This window comes from Fusarium sambucinum, chromosome II (assembly GCF_050947815.1).
Source record: "Fusarium sambucinum isolate potato_lamoka chromosome II, whole genome shotgun sequence".
Taxonomy (NCBI): Eukaryota; Fungi; Ascomycota; class Sordariomycetes; order Hypocreales; family Nectriaceae; genus Fusarium; species Fusarium sambucinum.
Window position 1 is genome coordinate 8,109,022 of NC_139293.1, and position 21,999 is coordinate 8,131,020.

Genomic DNA, 21,999 nt, shown 5'->3' on the forward strand with positions numbered 1-21,999 from the left:
CGGCCACCTTGGTAAGGGCCAACCTCGGCAAACGACCAACATTTGGAGATAGGCCATGGTCTATTCGGACAACGGGTCATGTGGCGCACTTACTTTAGCCTGGAACAGTGGAACATGGTATACCTCAACTGCCAACTCGACGTCTTCGAAACGTCGATCGCCGGATTTGTTTCTCGTCAGCAGATCCTAAACGAAGCCACGAAGACAGTGGATTGTTTTTCGATATGGAAGCTCAATGAACGAGGCAACTAATGATTGGGATTGTACGGACTGCAGCGAGAAAGTCCGTTTACTGGCGAAGAGCTTCGCCTCAAAATTCCATATCGAGGCCGGTGCTGGCCCTTCCTCGCAACCATCTTCATCCATTCGTTCTTCCGACATTGACCACAAGTATTGCATCTCCTCTACAGTTGATGTTCATCACTCTAATGAAGCGAAATGCATGATGGCGCACTGCTGAGAGGCGACTGGGACTGTGGCCGATGCAGCCTTTCACTACAAGTACATTCCGTACATCAATGGTTCGAACACCCAAGCAATTTGTTGTCTCTCGCACCACACATGCACAATTGGCTGGATCGCGGATTATAGTCCTACTGGGCCCGACCTGACTCAGTCAAGGACAACAAGTTCTTCTGGCTTACAGGGGATTTTGGCAACCAGGAAGAGTTCCCAAAGAATGTTTTGAGCGTCGGCCAGCAAGGGCAGATTGAGACAGACTTTCAGATGAGTCAACACGATTTCAGAACAATTCAGTACTATGCAGTTGCCGCCGATCTATTCAGTTGTCTTCGCGGCATTGATCATTGCGTCAATGGTAATGAACCCTGCTGGTTGGTATCTTTTCCATCAGCTCATGTATCATCAATGGATTGTATATGATCTACTGCCGGTCGCAAGCTGGCCGTACAGGTAACAACCAAGCTCAGGCGGACTAAGCGAGGATACGAGCTACAATATGACGATGTAATGTGCATCTTGAGCAACATTGATGGGGGTTGATCACAAACTTGCATCCATACCAGACAAAACTCGCTCGAAGTGGTTTCTTTGAAATGTTTCCTTTCTTGACCCCGAGGAGATTGAACGCTGGAATGCTGGCCGAAAACCAACATACTGGTGAATGGGACGTTGGGCTACGAACATCCTCCCTATGTCAAGACATTAGACGGTTTCAAAACTCAAGACAACATGGTTTGCTTGTCACGAGACCTACACGGGCACCTTGATAGTCCGTTTCTACAAGAGCTTGGATTTACTTCTAATGCCTGGGTGCTTGTGTTCAAGTGACAAATGCCACTTCACAGTACTTACCAGTCTATGAGGAGGCGAACATTACCAAGATTGAGGATCACGATGGTCAGGTCTCTAAATTCGCCAAAGGCAGGTATCAATATACCGGCGAGAGACATGACGTCCTGGCAAGACTTGAGAATGTGCCATTGGGTTTTGCAGCAATTAAGCTAAGCTCTTCTTCTATCTAAATAGAAGAACCAGGTTGTTTCTTTCTTCTTATCTTTTCATGTGGTATGAGCCCGGGCACTTTTATTGCACCGGATCTAATTGTATCTCCCCTCCTAACCCCTTTACCCTATTTTTATTCCGTATTTATTAATATGAGCGAAGAATACAATAATAATAACCCATATACCTACCTTTTCCGCCAAGATAGCAGGAAGTCACTATGCGGTAGATACCTCAGAGGTAGAAAAACATTAACTCATAGGTAAACACAACTACGTTGAGTGGAGGCGTCACTTTGACAGAGCAGCCAAAAGCCACGACCTTTGGAGCCTACTGACGAACTGGCGGGATTCGACCACCAAGCAAGATTTACTCGAGCACCAGCTCGTGCGCATCTATGGCTCAAAGAAGGTTGTTCAGCTAGTAGCCTAATGACAGGCCTAACAAACAGCGGCTCAAGCGACCACCATCTCAACCATATTAGAAAAGTGTTCCATTCTGTCTAATTACCGCATTTATGCCGAGGTTCAGACTTGGGTCAAATTCGCTTTAATGCCGTATAGACGCCCACGGTGACGAAGACGACTTATATTGACTCCTACCGATCAATGATACTACCAGCTAGTATTTCCCTTAACTTATTATATCATAGTTGAAACTAACCAGCGCTCAGTTGCCATCATGGACAGTCACCCAGTTATCAAAACCTTCGTAACAACACTCCGAGCGACTTCCTCAAGGTGAAGGTTACCAAAATGTTGAACCTGCAGCGGAATACGATCGCAGGGAATTGCATTCTCCCTTGCGTAGAAGGTTATCGTGTAGAAAGGACGAAATTATTCTGATGGGGTAAGCATAACCTCGCCAACAGTCACGAAGAATGGCAGAACCCGTCACAGTACTCACACAAGGAACAAGCCATTGAACTAAAGGTTTCTCATTGATTAGTTTGTTTAACTTGCTTTCAAAACACGGAATATGCTCCCAGATGCTCCGGGCCCTTGCCTTAACGACAGCTAGCTCCTGAACTGCCTGAGCCGAGCGAACTACTCGCGTCACGATTTTCTTTTGCCATACCTCATCAACTTCATGGCATTGGCCTTGGTACACAATTCCTACCGATTCTGACCGGTCACTTACTGGCGCTACGACTGCATCCACAATGAAACGATGAGAGTTTCTATCCTCGTGTAATGATTCAAGCTACAAGGCTGTATACAAGTCAACACGAACTATTGGAAGCACTTCCGCCCAGACTAGTGAAAAGGCTGTCTCTCAACAACAAAGGCCAGTCGTCGAAAACTTTTACAACAAGTACTTACTGATCCGAAGAATTCTGTCTTCAGGAGTCCATGGAGATGCACATAGCATCGAAACACGGCCCACGGGATCTGGTCTGTGACCATGAGGATTGCAAGAACAAGAGCGACACATACAGTAAATGGAGTCTCTATATCAAGAAAACCGGCGATACTTTGACCTTTTTTTCCTCTGTTCGAAAGATTGATTACTTGGTTGGCAAACCACAGGCGACGTCGCAGGACCTCATTGTACACCCATTTCACTCAAGTCTCTCGAAAGAATACCAGGTCGGCAGAAAGAGTATTGGCGATAGACGTAAGTACTTATGACATCCAGTTTGATAGCTGTATAGCTAATATGTATAGGAACTCCATCAAAACTGATGGATGACAGTCTCCGGGATCATCGCAGCTAGGTTCCAGGCTTACTGAGAGGGTCGTCCACTTCTGTTCCAGAAGTGTTCCATCGAGGGCAAGCTTGAATCAGACCATTTCCTACGAGTGTACAATGATGGCCATTTGAACCACGCAAAGGCCCATGGACCAGTCTGACCCGAGATCAGGCCAGACATTCACAGAGTCGCTTAATCATCATGCCCAAGGCTTCGTCAATCTACAGATTGGAGACTTCGGGTTAATTCGCCTCCTCACAATGACTGAAATCGATGAGTATATTCCCAGAGTGTCTGGAATTTTCTGGGGGAATTTCTCCCTCAATATGAACTCGAGGATATCTGTCGAGTACTACGTATTGGATTGGAAGAACATGGAGCTGAACCCCCAACATGCGCCTGGGAAGAGACTAAAACCTGGCCAGCTTATCGGTAAGTTTACTTGCACTTTGTAGCCTATACGTCCGCCATCGAAACGGCTCGTTTATTGCATATTCAGAACCCGGCTCGTTTAATCTTGAATCTTATTGACACTTTCTATTAGATGCATACGATCTGCACCTGAAACTCCTTCATTGGAGCTTGATGCATGGTTTTTCACGTGCTGGGATGCCACCCTTGAGTTTGCCAAAGCTCTGTCAATCGAGAGGCACATGATTTGGTGAGCCTTTGAGGACAATCTCGTGAGCCGTTGTTGCCGAGTACCAGTGACGCCATATTGGTATAACGCTTTTGTAGCTGCGAACCGACAAGGCTGCTTGTACTAGGTTATCTCAATTGCCTTGGCATCTTTGCATGACTCACCTTTCTGAGACCTCGACTTCAGCGATGCGGTGCCGCCGTAGAGCACCAACAGTTTGCAAGTCCTGTATCAGATCACTTATCAGAATTATCTACGTTCTACAAGTACCTCCACCAGGGGAATGTCCTCTTCTCCGACACTTTCGATACACTCTTTCCGCCTATTGATGAAAGAGAGCAAGACTGCAGCGAATCAAGTCGTAAAGCTGTCACCGTCTCCATGTTTTCTTCACCGTTCACAATCGGCCACAATCTTCGTCATCGTTGTGATGTTCCGATAAGCGCTGCAATGCGGAGTACTTGAACAGACAACTCACTACTAGTGGTCGAAAGGCTTTTTTTTGGTTGAAGTATGACGGCTGGTAGAGTTACAAGACTGGTGCAAAGACTGGGAGCATGCAGTCAACTTTGGAGAATCACCATTCATTTTATTTTTATACAGGCTACGACCTCGATGAATGTCACCAATTCCTTGGGGCCATCTCGCGCTCAAAAGCTGCTTGAGAGGCAATTCAACATCGTTTCTTCGGAACGAGGAATGAAGTACCTCTAATGCAATACCACTGCCCATTCCTTGAAGGACTGTCTCAGGGTACGAGAGGGACACATCCGCGGTCGCGCCTTTTGCAACATGTCCGGAACCCAGACTGAAGAGTTCATTGGTAACTGCTGAGAGCATCCGCCCTGTGCTAAAGCCCTCTACCAGTATCAGAGTGGGCCCCAGGTCTCAAATTGAAGGTGTACTGGGCGGGATTCACCCGGGCTGCTTCAACCATGTACTTCCCCATTCAGTGGAGGGTCTCTTGAGCAGAAACGCAATCAACGCCATCACCCAACGAAACATCTGAACAGGCAAATCCACTTCGGTGGTCGCGAGGCTGTCTGGGACTGAAGGTCTACGACTCGATGCCAGTCGACGAACCTTGTTGTTCCTCTGCGTCGTCATTTTCAGGAAGCTTTCTATCAACCAATCGGGACAACTTTCCAGGAATTTTCAGACTGGTTGATTAGTCAATAGTATGCGTCTACTATCAAATAGTCTCCTCTTGCACAAATCCAGCACACAAGAAGGTCACTTTTGGCATATTGTAACACGCTCAGGCAGTGGTTGACAAGCGCGCAGAGGAGCACAAGGAACAATGAGCTTCAACTTCCATTCTTCAGGTGCCCAATTCACTTCCGGTGAATTCTTCAAGGCGGTCTGACTTGGACAAGGATTGTTGGTGGAAGGCTTTTGCCCAGAACATGCAATTTTTGGTTTCAATATCCCAAGCTTATCTGAAAGGTCTATTATCAACAGAACGGCTAATCTTCTGTTCCCTGGAGCTGAAGAAGCGCTGGCACATGCAGATGACCCAAACCACCACTCTAACCACGTTCTTTATTTCAGGTAGTGCTACGTGCACCAATCCGAGTTCCAAGGAGTTTGGCGAATCACTTCGCATATGCCAACATGCGAGTGTCTCAAGTGTCTTATGCCCTTTCCCAAGTGCAGGATGGCGGTAGTCTACACAATACCGCTGACAGCTTTTTGGGTGAGGTTTTGACCATTTGAGGCAAGACACGTCAATATTACCTGCTCCCGACTTATCTTGCAATTCTGATTCGACATTGATCTTTTCTGATCAAATTTTAAATCTCTCCGTTCCTGTCACAACGACACGGAGGATCGAAATGCCCCTTTGACCTGACCTATCAACCCAGCAAAGGAAAGCGAACGACAATGTCGACCATTGGGTATCAGTGCATGGAAGTAGTTGTCGACCCCGAGTTCTCTGCAATACCAATGACGATAAAGGCAACACTTGAAGAGATGGCCAAAGTGGTTGGTAGGCCAATCCACTACCATCAGGGTTACCAAATTCGGAAATCTTCAAAGAGCTATCAACCAGGTCCGTTTCGTATGGAAGGTGAACAAAGACGACATTGATGTTGCTGTACCGAGTTCGCATGTAAGATCTCAATCACCAAGGCCCAACAGGAGGGCACTCAAGACCACACCGAGATTTGAGACACGTTTGGCTGGTCACGGTGGCCTGGCCTTGAAACAGATGTCTTTTCGAACACCAACGACGACAACATGGACGGAGAAAACCATGTAAATATGATTTCTGTGTCGTTGAATAAGCCCAGTCACTAATGAGAAACAGGAACATTGATGAAGCGTTGGTAATCTGCATAAAAAAGGACGCATGGACTGGGTAAAACAACCAACTCCCTTCTCAGCACCAGTCTTCGTCGTTTGGAGAGCGGTAGACGGCAAACCTAAAGGCCGCGTAGTTGTTGATCTGCGCGCGCTTAACAAGGTGACGATGCCTGACTGTTACCCTCTTCCTCGTCAAGAAGACATTATCGCATCCCTGCGTGGAGCTACACACATATCCGCTATTGATGCACCATAACATAGTAGATTTCCTTCCAAGGTGAAATCTGCTATCAAATGGTAACAGCTACCTTGGGGCTCTCGAATACAGCGTATGCTACCTAAATTTGGGGTCTATCAGTTTGTCTCAGGAGGGATACACACAAGTCCAAATTGAGGAAGATGCAACTCCTGTGCGACAGTACCCTCGGCAAATTTCTATCCAGTAGTTATCGAGTCATCAAGGCGAGCACGACTGCTTTATTGCAAGAGGCAGGGGCCTAAATACGTAAGTGCCATTGATATCTCTGTTTCTTCATGAGCTAACAGAATGTTCACAGAAGCCCATTTCCAAAGCCGAGGACACCGACTTATCAAGGCAATGGGAATGCTACACTCGTTGTACAAAAGTTCATCGATGGGTGGCGAACAGTGACCGGTGGAGCTGTTCCTGTTGAAGTACATATCGATGGAAGCAGAGTTCATGAGCTCCTCTTCTGATCTTTACGCGAGGACCTTGCTATGATTAGGACAGGATTCTACGCGTGAATCTGTCAATGGGATCGGACGGTGGTAACGATGCTCGGCATTTATGTGCCGAACCCAATAGAACAAACGGTCACCTCCACATCCATGTCTGTCACCAAGCGACCTACAGTTACGCAGAACCCGCGAACCCGCGGTGAAGAAGGTGATCTCTGGAGACCTGAAGCGCAACTCTGTCACCCGAACTGGTCACCATTCAAACACCATCCTCGCGCCAACAACCCAAGAGGACTGCAACAACCCGAAAAATTGTGGTGGGGTCTTCCACTGACGAGGAGGAGCGTCAACGTATTGCGAAGCGTACGAAAGATACATCCAAAGAAAAGTCCAAAGTTCAAAGATTCGGATCACACACGGAACCGAACACTTGTCGCCAGCGCAACAACTACCATTTCCGGCAAACTTTCAAGACATCCGAGAATACGATGGTAGTAGCTTTCTCTCCATTTAAAGAGAATATTCATACCGACATCCGTTGTCGTTAGGGATGGCGACATGTGAGAGCATCCTGACACGCACAGGCAGGATACATCTCAAACTATGATCAACACCATAAGAGAAATATATGAAGCAATCCTTCACGAGAAAGGACTAGCATATAAAAAGCGATCACAGGCTAAGATGTTACTGCTATTCAAAGACCCTGTTTGGGCAGAAGCTTCAAGATGATTACGTGGACAGAATTGGTCAATCTCTTTCTGACTTGGAACTCAACCTGTCAACTCTTTCGCCATCGTTTCTCCTCAGCAACTCTGCAATTCATCATGTCTGACACCATCATGGGTCCATTTGGTAGATCAATGATCACTTAACACAGCAAGAATACCACTATCCTCATGCGCACCGTCTACAATGAGTGATTTCAGTGCAGATTTGGCCTCTTTACAACAATCACAGGTTCACCTTTTGACAGAAATGGTCAAAATGAAGGTCAAACTTGCCACTGAGTTTAATCAGGTCATGCATCCCTGGGATGATTGATCACTACCACGGACCAACCAATTTGCACCGCATCCATAATCTTGATTCCCCAACCAGAGAACAGATCCGGCCAGAGGTGCTAAGTCCTGGTGAGCCGAACGACGGAGGCCAGATACTCTTTCGATTCAATTCGAAGAATTATATCTTCCGCTTTCAGCAGTGCCATAACCAGCTGTCCTGGTTCCGAGGTCGAAACGAATGCCCGACAATTGAGATAAATACCGTATAGAGGCTGCTTTTATCATCTGAACAAACTGTTTTCGCCATGAACTTGTAGGTTCCAAGATGGTCAATACCACCTACTACAAGCCTCGATGCATACTTTGTTCCCTTCTATCCGGGAGGTGAATGCCACTATCGAAATCAATGATGCAACATCAAATGTTGTCGTTTTTTATAGTGGTATGACCTGGCCATCAAAGGTATCATTATCAACATGGGTATCTGCAACTATTCACAAACCGATCAGAACGTGATAGGAAGGATACAATGTGTCAACACCTTGATGCAAAGCTTATGCCTGAGCGCTTCCTCACCACAATACCTTGATCAACGTTCAAAAGATCAATCAGATCTTTGTATGACTCCCGGCTGCTCGCTACACCTTGTCGCTTGACAGTATTGTTGAAATGGTAGCCGTGTTGCTAGACCACACGCGATTCCAATACTATGGCGAGTGTTTGGAGAAACTCTTTGAGGTCATGTTAGCGCCTTTTTCTTTACAGACGAAAAGTATCGAATTGGGGTGAGAGACGGCTCACTATCTGTCATGAACAACTGGAACACATGAGGCTATTCCAGGCTCATACTCCACTGATTCTTCGCCGAGTTGGCGACACTATTGGCATCGCAATAACGGGGAACTGCCTCGCCAGTATTGGGTCTTCGAAACACTTTCTTATCTGCCAATGCCTCCAACAGTCTTTATAAAAGTCTTTAAGGAGCAAAGATAAAAGATGCCCTGCATGTCGTCACCGTCCACCTCATTCCATGCGACTGTCCACAGAGTGATACTCCAAGTTGAGAAAGCCAAATGCCAGACGATGCTGCACCAGACGCAAGGAAGTCTAGAGAGCATTCTCTTGGCGGATCAAACATTTCTGCGATGAGAGAAAGTTCCCAAAGAAAGGTGGTGAACGCGTGTGACTATATCCGGAAGATATTTGATATCTTGGAGAACGCCTAGGGCTCCCGGTTCGCTCCCCATCTACAGGGACGGGGTGGATCGGGACCCACCTGGCCTGCGTCCTGTGTTGAAGCCAAGCGGCCTGGTGAAAGCGAACCATGGGATAATACGAGGACAGGCGAAAAGATAGCCCTCATCGAAGAACAGATTTGTTTGAGAGCAGCTACCGAAGAGGTGTTCTTCAAACAGTCGACAAGGTACAAGACACACAGCTGATGCCTAAAGGCAACCCGCTCCTTTTGGAATGGACGTCGACATCAGCTTGAAACCTTGGTCCATGGCCTTGGGTGCCCAGCGGTATTCCTCGCGTTTTCAGCTGCAGTTCTATATTGGGAATCTCTTCAGAGTGATATCTGACAAAAACGAGCCGATCATTTCAGGCTGCCCTCAGGGGACTAAATCTTGCTTACTTGGTTACCTTATTTATTTCGGCATCTTCTTTTACGAAATGAGTCACTGTCTTGGACTTGACAACACTCTCTTGGAATTACCCCTGACCATATTCAACTTATCGATCTTGAATACAAGATGATACTCGAAGAGCTCGCAGTTATTATTGCAATCTCTCTAAACAAAGTTCCATACCTACCAGTTTATGGCATAATGTTGGGATCAATCTTTCTGAGAACCAACCAACCACTCATGCACTATCGGGTGGCCAGCAAGAAACTCAGAGAAGGCGCAACGTACAGATTGCTTCCCATTGCGTTCTTACCAAAAGAAATGTCCAATACGGATTGTCGCAGTGTGGTCGGCCCTAAACGACGTAACGGCCAGTCTCAAAGTCAAATGGCTCCATGTCGGGCACTGCGTGTCGATGTTCCTTTTACGACATACCTGAAGGTCCCTTACAACGCTCACCTTATACCCAAAGTCGCTTTATCTACATGGCAGTCGAAAAGCATCAAGGTCAGTCTTTTGCAAAATCTTCGCCTTGTAAGAGCCAAGAGCCGAGAGGCAGAGCGCTCTATTCGAAACTCTGGGGCCACAGTGAGGTCGAATATCTGTACCACAGAAGAGAACGCAGGTACCTGACATGTCGCCGTCATCCTCGCCATGCGCCTCTTGTTCACTTTTGAATGATATTGTTATCGGATAAATATCAACAGAGACGCTACACGCCGAAAGGGTCATTATACTTTGAGAACAAACAGCATCAAACAGAGTCTGAGAGCCAGGTACCTGGGCTTCCCCGCAAAATACCCAAATATAAAGCGGCTATCATTGTATTGACCGAAGTTGCATTGGGGAAGGCAAGCGAGGGTATTGTTCGAGTCGTACCAAACGATTTGAACTACATTGAGGTCATATACAATACCACAGCCCATCGAGACCACGTGTTGAAAACAGCCACCAAACCATAGTTGGATTGTTGGAATAGAGGACAGGGGACTTAGCAAGCTGAAGGTGTCTACAACAGCCAGAATTGAGTGAATTAGAGGATTAAATGTATATAGATCAAGAAACATCACACATTAAGGGATGACTGCTTTATCCTCAGTTATATAGCTAATGTCAGCTTTTGATCTGTTTTTGTTCAGTTTGATCGCTCAGTATCTTCAACCTTGTAACGTCATGCCATCGTCAACCTAGAGTTTTCTTTGGTTCAAATCGGTGACAAGTAACGCAAGTTCGAAGCGAGGCCTTTAGTGAGAAGCCTGCAGGAACTACTGAAGCAGGTTCGACCCACGCAGTGACAGCCAGCTGCCAACAAAAAAAGGTCGGCTTGAAAGCATGACCACTACCAAGGGAAAGAAATCTCTTCGCCTTCCGTCGAACCAAAACTTAACAAAACATATCATCTATTTACCTTGGCTTTACTCCCTGACCCGGGTGCAATGAAAGAAAGTCGTCAGACTTACCTTTGCAAAATACGACTTCAACAGCCTCTTTCCACCCGGGGAAGGGAGCCACTAACGTTCCAGCATGAACCTCTTCAAGGTACGATGCATAAGTATATCCTAAGAGCATGTCACTAACCAGTTTACAGACTCGAGCGCCGCAACTTTGGCAAGACTTCTCTGCCAGGCTCGCAGAGAGCCGCTTCCCTTCCTAAATGGCGGGTGCAAGGGGCGGGCCATCACCGAGTAAGTTATCAGTTTCATCAAAGACGGTTTAGAAACTGATTTTTACGCTGTGGCTCGGAACTGACGAAGCCTGAGGTTCGCGGCTGCAAGGTTTTCAGCCAGGCACGGCCGCCAGCAACTTGCCCCCTCATACCAACGAACATTTAGTTCACAGAGTTGCATCTCTTGGCGGGGCAGGGTTATTGGCTGTGCCTGGCTGTGCGGCAGCCTAGGAAGATCCTCGTTCGCCGGATGAGTTGAAGCGAGAATACCTTCACTTGGTAAGTTTCACGTTAGATCCAAGACAATATTGCCGTGATAGGATTGAGACTAACAATTACAGGGCCCCCGTCAGTTCGAACATCACCGGGGATCGTGGAGCGATTCCTCAATGGAGGATTTACATGGGAATCGTGGTCTGGTGTTGACTGCCAAGGGCCAGGGTAGCTTCAACCCTCTTTCTATCTACTGGTATAGAGAATACAAACAACTTGGCTATAAAGGACTTTGTCTGAGATTTTAGCACCCTTTGTCGTGGCTAGTTGAGCTGCGAAAGCATGACTCCCAAGAGCATCCACCTCGGTTCCATATGTTATTCGATTCCGTGCCATTCTCCAAGTTGGGAAACTACCTGTGACGTGTACATCCCTCGCATTTATTCAAGTAAACATGATGATATGATACGGCAGTGCTGTACCGACTGAAAGGTTAATATAACCCCAGATCGTAGCAACTTTCTCAGTAGAAACCTAAGATTTCAACAATAAAGGTAAACAATAAAAATGTCAGTAAGGCCACAAGGCTTCACGATACAAGATTTCAGCAAAAACTCTATATAACACCTAGATTTGAGCCCCTCCTCCAGCTCGTTCTCTCGTGACTGAGAATGCGTAACCATCCAATAACGCCATGTATGGCGGCGACCTTCTTCAGAGTCCCGATGACAAACTCCCAATAAGCTTCTTGGAATAAAGAGATTGACTCCCATTAGACTTTTCATGTCCACCACGATATCATTTCTTATTAGCCACATATCCATGGCATACGAGTGTTTGGTGGAATATCAGCGACGGAAAGTGGCAGAGACACGGGTTGGATCAGCATTATGAAAGTGTAATAAGCAATAATTAAAAAATCTTCCCACCGGATGCGACCTAAACAAACAAGGAATATAGGTATTTGCAGGGGAAGTAGATAATTATTGAGTAGATATGTGGTATTCGGCAATCGATGATTTACTGATGAATGCGCACTGTACCAGGGAATATACACAGCCTCATTAAGCAACGTTATTTAAACCACAACTCGTTCACTTACGCATTCACCTACACATATAATTCTACTACTATCTCGTCATCCTTCTGATAAATAAAGGAAAAGCGCGATTTATTAACCAACAACTCATTTCTTTAAAGAGGGGTTGAGGGGAAACGTGATAGACCCATATCGTGGACATTACGCGGCCTTCAACGCAGATTTTGAACCACTTACACCAGAACTCATCAGCAGAAAAACAAAACCTTTATAACAAAATAATAAGCAATTATGGATATCATTCGGTCTAATACTATGCTTATCTTAGGCAACTAATTTTAAAAATTTAAACTCCTTCCGTTTTCTTTTGCTTCTAGTGGCGTAAGAGGCCGACTCATCTAATTAGTCGTCTTTTGTTGAGGCCGCGCAATGCTGCGTCGCAAGCAACTATTTTCTCCTCACTATCAAAAACTTGAACCCCTCGCTGCTAACAGAACATTCCATCAAATCATCACATTCTTTTTTTTACTTTTACTTCTATGGGAAATGGAAACGGAAATCTCCGTCATTGAGGCAGAGGAGAGCCTTATAAAAATGACAATGCCCCCACCACTTCCTCCAGTGTTATCCACAGCACACCAACACGATGTAGACGATTCTTCAACATCCCTTCTCACCATTATAAAACCTCCTGTTCCAGGCCGACGTCCGATAACTTCCCAGTCAACAAATAATGCAGAAATTTTGGTGCCGCCTCTGATCGCGGGCGCACTTGTTGCTGCTTTTGCGGCTGCCCTTGCCGAAGGATTGGACAACCAACTTCTCACGCACTACTACCTCCCCGAACAAAAATTCCGAATCAACATCGATAGAGTTCTGGATCGGTTGTTATCAGAGTTTACTCTTATGCTGTGGGATGAGCTATGGGCATTTTATTGCGACTCGAATCCGCATTCCACGGACCAGATTAAGAAGCTCTTCGATGGGCCTGTCTGTCAACTCATACTCATCCTCAATGGACCTGAGGCGCCGCGATGTATACTCGATAAAATCGGTCCGGGAATTTCGAGACGGCCGTCGACTTGGTCAGAGATAGCGCGAGACATTGATCTTCCTATTGCGCTTCAGTTGTTATGCAGTTATTGGGATAGAGAATATCCTGCTCGCTCACCAAGGGGGTCGCCCAACGAGATTGCCTCTTCACTACATACCTATATCACGACAGGAAACTCTGCCAAAAATCTCATCGCCAAGATCCGAGAGACACTCGTCTCACCGCATCATGTACAGATGCACATGATGGAATCGGCTCTTTGGCATATTCTCATCAAGCCTCCTTATCGACAGCCAGTGGACGGCTTCCATGTTGTGCAGTTCAAGTTCGAATGCCAGCTACCCGGTATACTCCAAGATATTGGGGATCCTCAATTGTTCAACCTTGGTTCTTTGACAGCTATTACTGGAACGGCCAATGATTGTGTTTACACAACAGTGTCTGAGTATGCAACGAGGCAATGGCCCAAGTGTGGTGAACTCCTCCTCGGATGCATCCAAGATGCCGTCCAGGGGGCTCTGGTATCTACTTGCAACGGCGATTCCTTCAACGGCATGTCTATCTGGGATGGCACCGATAACCCCCTCTTATGCCCCGGTCTGCGTCTACTACACGTCGAAGTCGAAGAAGGCTATGTTCGACTCACCGTTTCAGCATGGACGCATACCATGATTGAGATCTTACAACAAATGGCATGGACATGTTCTGTCCTAAGTGCCTCACCACTTCCTGGCTCTCTTTCCGAGTCTGCGGTTCAGGTAGCAGATTGGCAGTACATGGAGGAGTCAATCTTTGTCGAATGTAGTCTGTCGCATCGACCTGTACCAGAAGGAGATGGGGCGCCTTGGTTGAGACAATTGGGAGGAGTTGTAATCGCAAATGGATTTCCTATAAGTAATATTCGACAAGATTGGCAGATGTCATAGTTGGGAGATGTGGAGAGATGAGACTACGTTTAGCGTATTGTCAGATGATACCCATTTAACAGTTTATATTGAGAAGTATTGAATGATGACAAGTTATATAAATCTGTCCGCGCGTCTCTATTTCTGGAGACGATCTCATCAATCTAGTCTGTTCCGGCCGGTGTGGTGCATTTGCAGCAGCGCATGAAATCTAGACTCGGTCTTGAAGCCAAAAGCAGCTCTTTGACATTTTGTGACGTATGGAAATGTAATTGATAGGTGTGGTGTTGTATGTTTCTTTGCATGACGGCTTTGAAGCAAATTGTTGATTTATTTGTTGAGAATGACCTCCCTCCTCCCGCTTTCCAGCCGATAATGCTCCTCGGTATCCGTACACCTTCCCCCAAATTTCCCAAGCTAGGATCATAAGTCAGTTGAATACTTCACTGTGACACCAAGATTGCGTACCTTGTCCTCCGTCGTGGATTATTTATGTATGAAAATCTTCCGTGTCGCATCCTATCACTATAGGGTATCCTCCGCGCCTTGGCCATCGACTGGCACTTGTACAATCGTATACGAAATTGGCGTGCTTATTCATCAATCCATCCATCCATCCATCACGTGTGCATCGGAAATGGTGTTAAGTTTGCACGTGGAAAAGATCTTGCTTAGGCTTCACTTCTTGTAACGGACGGTACGGGTTATCGGAACGACGATGGCGAAAAAGATTTACGGGCGACATGTGTTGTGTAACTGTTCGCTGCTGTACGGGACGAAACGAGATGAAGTCTGGCTGAAGACTAACAAACTAAACGCGGGCTATGCTAATTGGAAAGTTTTCGTATAAAGGCGAATTGCTTGATTGAATCGACGTCACATTGGAAGCGAGCAGAGGTGGAGGGTTTTGGTATGGTTTGGTTGGCACAACTAGACGGCATGTCAGTCTTTACATCCCAAAACCCAATACCTACTGGATTTGAATCAATCCTGGCTCCGTATGTTGATGGCTGAATAAATTAATGCTGGTGGATGCAATTCCTGAATATTGTCGCAGAGAAGGTGGCGGGTAAAGTCGGCGTCGATATGATCTGAGCTTAATTGCTTATCGGCGGTCCAAAGGTTGATTGTCATGAGCTGCGTATCACGTGGGGTCTGTTCCTGGAAATGAAGTCATTCTCATGCGTCGCGCGTGTCATTACTTCGTATCGCTTTAAAGTGAGTTTCGGCTGTCTTGGAGAAAGAAAAGAAGGTCAAGTCAGAAAGGCCATGGCGAAGGGTGAGTCAAAAGGATATTGTCGTGATCAATCGTGGTCTGGTTCTACTGTTGAATTAAGTCTTTGTTCGGCGTTCGCCTGTTGATGGTCGAGAGGTGGCATGCTCTTTCGAATGAGCTGACTCTGCAGTGCGTGCGTACGTGCTCTAGCTAGAAACGCCCTGTCCTGGGCCCGTAGGGGAAGTAGGAAGGAAGCCCGAAAAACCAGGGATCAACGGGATCCACTCGATGTCGCCTGTTGACGACCCCACTATCGGATGTTGACGATATAGGACATTAATACAATGAAAAAGAAGTGAAGCTATCTCGAGCAACACTGAAAGAGAATAGAAAGAAAGAGAAATAAAATAAAAATAAGACAAAGACACTCAGTAATGAGGCCTCACCAAGTTTGGCTGTATATACCAAACCAAGAGTAGGAGGGGGTACTCGAGATGCAATGCCCTCTTTATGTGGGAGTGACCCTCCTTGTTTCCGACAGCGTCATGGTCCATCTTGTGAGAGAGTCAGGTATTCACACGCCATCACGGTAGTCTTATCCTGGTCGTGAGGCATGACGCTGGTACGATGCAAGCCAAAGGATAAACACATCACAGTATGTAGTCCTACTGTACTCACCATCTCAAGACGGGACACCCATTCCTGTCATCCTGAAAACATCATGGCTAATTGACACCATCCAATGATGCTCTTAATTGATTGATTGATCAAACTGGGCTGGTTGCAGTGCCATGACTAGCCAATCGACCTAGCACTTCCCCTCAGTTAACTACCACAAGGTTTCACGCGGGCGCTCTTCAAGGAGGGGGAAAAGGTAGTTTATGATTGATTGTAGTTGATGGTTTGTTTTAAAAGTCCCTCTTTAGTTGCAACCCTAACATGTATCTACATATCAATTGTCAGGTGAGTTACGCCAACAAGCGCCAAAGCACGCATCCGCGAGCCGAAGCCTCCGGGGAACACGGACATGGGATAGAGGGAGGACGGAGGAGGGGAAGATACAAACTGGCGATCCTTCGTCATCGGTCATGGCTGGATCAATGTGCCAATCTTGGTTTCGTTTGTACTGATCGACCACACTCACCCCTCTTTACTATGAATATCGTGTCTTTGACTCTTTGGTGACTACTGTAGTCCCAAGACTCAATGCCTGATCTGATGACTTGTTACGGCCTTCGGCGACTGGCAATTGCTCATGATTGAATCACCTCACTCGATTGCCGGGGCCCATAAACGAATCGAGAGTGGATCATATCGACAAGCTTTCCCCAGATTCTGTCCTGGTGCTTTAACCTTGTAAGGATAACAAGCGGGTACGAGACCGGTACGTAGAGCGGGTTCCCACTTGCCTGCGTCCTGGTTGCGCCAGCACTAGACCCGTTGCGTCTTGAGGTGTGGTCTGCTGAGCTTGGAGCCAGGGGCGTCACGCCTTCCGTCAGGCCAAAGTCACGCGATTATCCAACGACGACCTCAACATCAGCGGGTGGTGCAATAATCCACTATGATTCTATTGTATCGTACTGTATTATAGTGACCCTACCTAATGCATGTTTCTTTTGCAACATCAAACCAAAACAGAAACCGGAGCGAGGCGCAGGTGCAGGCACAGTAGCAGTCGCAGTAGCAGGCGCGGCAGACCTTAGTTGTACCCCCCTAGGTCGTGTCTTTCCCTTCCTTTCCGGGTGTGGTGTAGGTATGAGCAGTTAGTTACCCCGCCCAGTCTGACGACAGCTCATTGCAGTAATTCAAGGTGAAGTCAAGACGAGTGAAGCTGTACCTGTACCTGCCTCAGGTAAACCACTTCCCGTCGGGGATGGACGACGCCGAGCGGCAGGTGCGATTGTAATAAGTAACAACCACCTCCCCTCCATCTGCCCTTTCCTTCTCCTTCCCTCTCATCACACATCAACACCTTCAAACCAAACAAACTTCACTTACAATCTTCTGCTTTGACGCAAAAGGTTCGTGGTCCTTCCTTTATACAAATCCCCATCATTCCTACCAATATCACTAACATTTCTCTTACAGCAGAACCAGCTACAACAATCAGATCTATTCGGTCAATTCACAAACCCCAATCATCATGACAGAAGAACTCTCCAAGGTCGACTCAGCCGTCCAAGGTCTCTCAAGCTCACCCCCCAAGGAAGAGAAGAAGACACGGCGACAGAGCTCAGCAGCGGCACCTGGTGTCTACAACGTCAATGACCTCGGTAAGCTTTGACATGATTCTCTCATAGCTCCTTCCGATATCGGGAAACATGGCATGAGACCTTCGCAAGACTTGTTTACTGACTCGTTACTGCAGAGGCCGAGGGCGTTGAGCTCGAGCTCCCTATTGAGAGTCAAAAGACTGGATGGTAAGCTATTGGCCCTTGACGTTGTCGACCCCGCATTTCGACTATGAGATATCCATTGAGACAGCCACTGACCCGTTCAACAGGAAAATCAACAAGAGCTCTAGCACAGTAGAAGACGCTGCTATCCTCAAGCTTCACCTCACGAAACCCCCCGTCAAGAGAATTACTCTTCACTTCCCATTAGGAGTGGAGGTGCAAGCACGAAACCTCAAGGGTGTAACAATCAAGGACGCACTTGATGCCATCCACAAGCAGTACAAGAAGCGGGTATGTTTGGAACACCTTACACTTGTACATTGACGCATACTGACATCCTCAGGCCGATGATGAGCTCGAAAAGCCCTACCTCGCTGGTTTCGAGTGGGACAAGGAAGAGTCATGGACCCGACTTGTTGTTCACTTGCAGGCCCAGCCCACGGCCACAGATTCCGCCGGTGGCGGCAAGAAGAAGAAGAACAAGAAGAACGAGGAATAATTTCTCTCGGCAACTATGATATCTCTTCCAATACTTCCTATAATTCTTGTTCGTTTCGCTGGTTTCGTTGCGAGTCGGCGCTCGGGATATTGCGTCTAGATATTCTCGGTCCGGTCATATTCTGCGCGATTGCTGGGAGCATCGCCTGGTGTACTCCTCTACTCATAGTTCTTTGTATCGCTGGTCGATTCGGTCGGCGTTCTAAGGTTCCATGATGCCATGGTTCCTTTACATAATATACAATTTTAAACAAATAATCTTGTCATGACTGTGAACAGATATGTGTCTGTGTGTTTTCTGTTGATTCCGACCCCAGCTGTTCTCCCCAGACCCACAATGACCTCTCTTACCCCGCGATAATGATGTTAGCTTGGATAAACTTGTACCTGAACCCTTGAACTACCCGGGTTAGTAATTTGGTATTGACCAACTCAATTTAGGCAGTCGATAAGAATGCGATTTGTTATCAATCTTCTTGATCCCGATCATATGCGATAAAATGGCCTGTTACGGAACCTCAGGGTAACATTCTCACCTCTTCAGATCTGCGGAATCAAAGCGCGATGATTTCCGGCTAACGTCGGGCCGTCAATATGATTGACACGCGGAATCGGAATTGCGCTCCCAACGCCGGCTTACACGGCTACTGAGCGTCATACGTCGTTCAAACAAGGGGACTTTGTTAAGCCGTCGAGACACAGTTATAATAATCCTATTCCCACTCTCACAAACTTGTTCAGTTGAGAACTCAAACTCAAACAGTCAGTCATCATGCCTATCACAACCTTTGATCTCAAGGAGAAGTACCGTTATCAGAATGGCTTCAACTGTCACTTAGAGTGAGCATCACATGTCACAACTCTTATTCATGAACCTCAACTGACATCCTTTCAGATCTGAAGCTGTTGAGGGCGCATTGCCTATCGGACACAACTCCCCTCAGAAGCCACCATACGGCCTCTACGCAGAAAAGCTCTCCGGAACAGCCTTTACAGCCCCGCGACATGAAAACAAGCAAACATGGCTCTACAGAGCCCTTCCCTCTTGCGCGCATCCTCCATACCAAGCTGATACACAAGCTGCAAGTGAGAAGAACAAGACCCTTGACGGTGCAGAGGATGGAAAGTTGCACTACATCCCCAACCAGCTCCGATGGGATCCCTTTGATCATAATGAAGCTAAAGATCAAGACTTTGTCACCGGTTTAAGACTTGTTGCTGGTGCAGGAGATCCTACACTGAAAGAGGGCTTAGGTATGTATATCTACGCCGCGGGAAAGAGCATGGATGAGAAATCTGCCTTTTACTCCGCCGATGGTGATCTTCTCATCGTTGCGCAAGAGGGCGGTCTTGATATTCGCACAGAATTCGGATGGTTACTCGTCAGACCCATGGAGATCGCCGTTATCCCTCGAGGTGTCAAGTATCAGGTCCATCTTCCTTCCGGCCCAGCTCGAGGTTACGCTCTTGAACTATACCAAGGCCACTTCAACCTCCCAGAGCTTGGCCCTATTGGTTCCAACGGTTTGGCCAACGCTCGAGACTTCCAATCCCCTGTTGCATGCTTCAGCGAGGACTTCGGAGCTACAGCTATGGAGGGATCAAGCAAGTATACCGTGTCTGTCAAGTTCAACAACAACCTGTTCAAGACGGTACAAGCGCACACACCTTTTGACGTTGTAGCTTGGCACGGAAACTATTACCCTTACAAGTACGACCTCGGTCGCTTCAACACCATCGGCAGTATTTCCTTCGACCACCCAGACCCCTCCATCTTCACCGTCCTCTCAGCGCCGACAAACACCCCCGGCACAGCAGTCGCAGACTTTGTTATTTTCCCTCCACGCTGGCTCGTTGGGGAAGATACATTCCGTCCACCATGGTACCACCGCAACACGATGAGCGAGTTTATGGGCCTAATCCAAGGCGGCTACGATGCGAAGAAGGGCGGCGCAGGAGGTTTTGTGCCCGGCGGTGCTAGTCTGCATAATGTCATGAGCGGCCACGGTCCTGACGCAGAGAGCTACGAGGGTGCGCGTAATGCAGAACTCAAGCCTGTAAAGGTTGGAGCAGGAAGTTGTGCGTTCATGTTTGAGAGTTGTTTGATGGTTGGTGTTACGCAATGGGGACTGAGGACGTGTCAAAAGGTACAAGAGGGCTATAATGAGGAGAGTTGGGGTGGTGTTAAGAACCACTGGAAGATGCCCGAGGGTTTGAAGGTGAAGTCCCACCTCCTATGAGGAAGATATAAAATTGGTGTTGATAGCTTAACGAGTTGCAAATTGGAAACTCTTGTCCATGTCTATTGACTTCCAGTCCTCAGAACAAGGTTCGAAGGCATCTCCCTATCCTTAAACTCCTCATCCATCTCATAGACCGTTTCCTCACCATCTGCTCTGAAGCCCTGCTGCATATACACTAAACGTCCCATGCTAGATCCCTCAGTAACACACTCAAGATTTCCTCTTCTCACAGCCTCATCCAACCCCCACTGAACCAACTTCCTTGCAAGGCCTCTTCGCTGAAACTTGGGATCAACAGCGCAAATATCCATAACAAAGACCGCCGGTGGCGAAGCGGTAGCTTTCTCCATAATAATTTCTCCTCGACGCTTAAAGAGCGATTTATCCGCTTGCGCAAGGAACTTCTGCTCAGTTTTATTCCCAGGATACAGATCCTCGAGAAAAGTGCCTTTTGTGATATCACCAGGCGCATCGCCCCAGCCTTCCACAACAGAAGCCTGATGCCAGATTGCCATTCCGGCGATGGTGCCGTTGACGGTAGCTTTAATAAAAACAGTGTTGGGTTTTCCGTCGCGGTTTTGAGAAACAGAGTTGAAACGGCTAACTATACGTTGAACGCCAGCTTTTGCGCCTTCGGTTGTATCCCAGCCTGGGTTGAAAGCGATCCAGATTGCATCGTTGGTTTGACGGCCAAATGCGTTGGCTTGGGCTCTGAAACAGCCTTCAAAGTCATCTGGATTCGTGATGACTTCGATGCGGATATCTTCCTGGGTAGCCATTTTGCAATAAGGTTGTGAGTAATTGATGATAGTAATAATGAGATGAGATGAGATTGAAGGGAGTATTTATATTTTCGGTGGATAATTATGAGAAACTGGTTTCATCATGGTTGAGGCATTAGTTCTTTTGAGAGTGCATGATAGTGGACCGCGATTCCACTTCATAGCCCCGTGGGGGTTAGCCTACCTTGGTATAGATCGATAGACTATGGGGTCGCAGGAATCTCTACTTAACTTGACCAAGGGACGAAATAATTCAGTCGTTGTATCATACCTTTTGTGTGCGTTTAAACCGTCTGTTTCCTGCCACATAAACCTTACTTAGTCCAGGACCTTTGTGTGTTTGTGGCCAGCTTGGGATAGCTTCAACCTCCTTTTGGGAAGCTCTTTATTCGGCGTGAGTCATCATGCGTATTCGGGGTGCTGCTGTATCAGTAGTGGCCGCAACTTGGAACTTCTGTATAAAATAATTGATGTACCTGTAGAAATCATGGAAATCTTCATGCTCTGCAAATAAAGACAAGACAAGTCAAGTCAAACGGAGTGTAATAGACA

General features: G+C 47.0%; 4 protein-coding genes across 4 annotated transcripts; 3 read left to right on the top strand and 1 right to left on the bottom strand.

Moving 5' to 3' along the window:
• Positions 1-12,947: 12,947 nt before the first annotated feature.
• FSST1_009578 (uncharacterized protein) lies at positions 12,948-14,333 on the top strand (the record flags this gene model as incomplete). Its single annotated transcript, XM_083226565.1, has 1 exon — positions 12,948-14,333. One exon carries the CDS (start codon positions 12,948-12,950, stop codon positions 14,331-14,333), a length of 1,386 nt encoding a protein of 461 aa, XP_083085539.1.
• A 3,338-nt stretch (positions 14,334-17,671) lies between these two features.
• Positions 17,672-18,423, top strand: FSST1_009579 (uncharacterized protein; the record flags this gene model as incomplete). The annotated part of the gene is made up of 4 exons (XM_083226566.1): positions 17,672-17,801; positions 17,897-17,948; positions 18,032-18,215; positions 18,268-18,423. The coding sequence occupies 4 exons, from the start codon at positions 17,672-17,674 to the stop codon at positions 18,421-18,423; spliced, it is 522 nt and encodes a 173-aa protein (XP_083085540.1).
• Positions 18,424-19,194: 771 nt separating this feature from the next.
• Positions 19,195-20,662, top strand: FSST1_009580 (Homogentisate 1,2-dioxygenase; the record flags this gene model as incomplete). The annotated part of the gene is made up of 2 exons (XM_083226567.1): positions 19,195-19,262; positions 19,318-20,662. 2 exons carry the CDS (start codon positions 19,195-19,197, stop codon positions 20,660-20,662), a joined length of 1,413 nt encoding a protein of 470 aa, XP_083085541.1.
• A 62-nt stretch (positions 20,663-20,724) lies between these two features.
• Positions 20,725-21,444, bottom strand: FSST1_009581 (acyl-CoA N-acyltransferase; the record flags this gene model as incomplete). The annotated part of the gene is made up of 1 exon (XM_083226569.1): positions 20,725-21,444. The coding sequence occupies one exon, from the start codon at positions 21,442-21,444 to the stop codon at positions 20,725-20,727; it is 720 nt and encodes a 239-aa protein (XP_083085542.1).
• Positions 21,445-21,999: the final 555 nt, after the last annotated feature.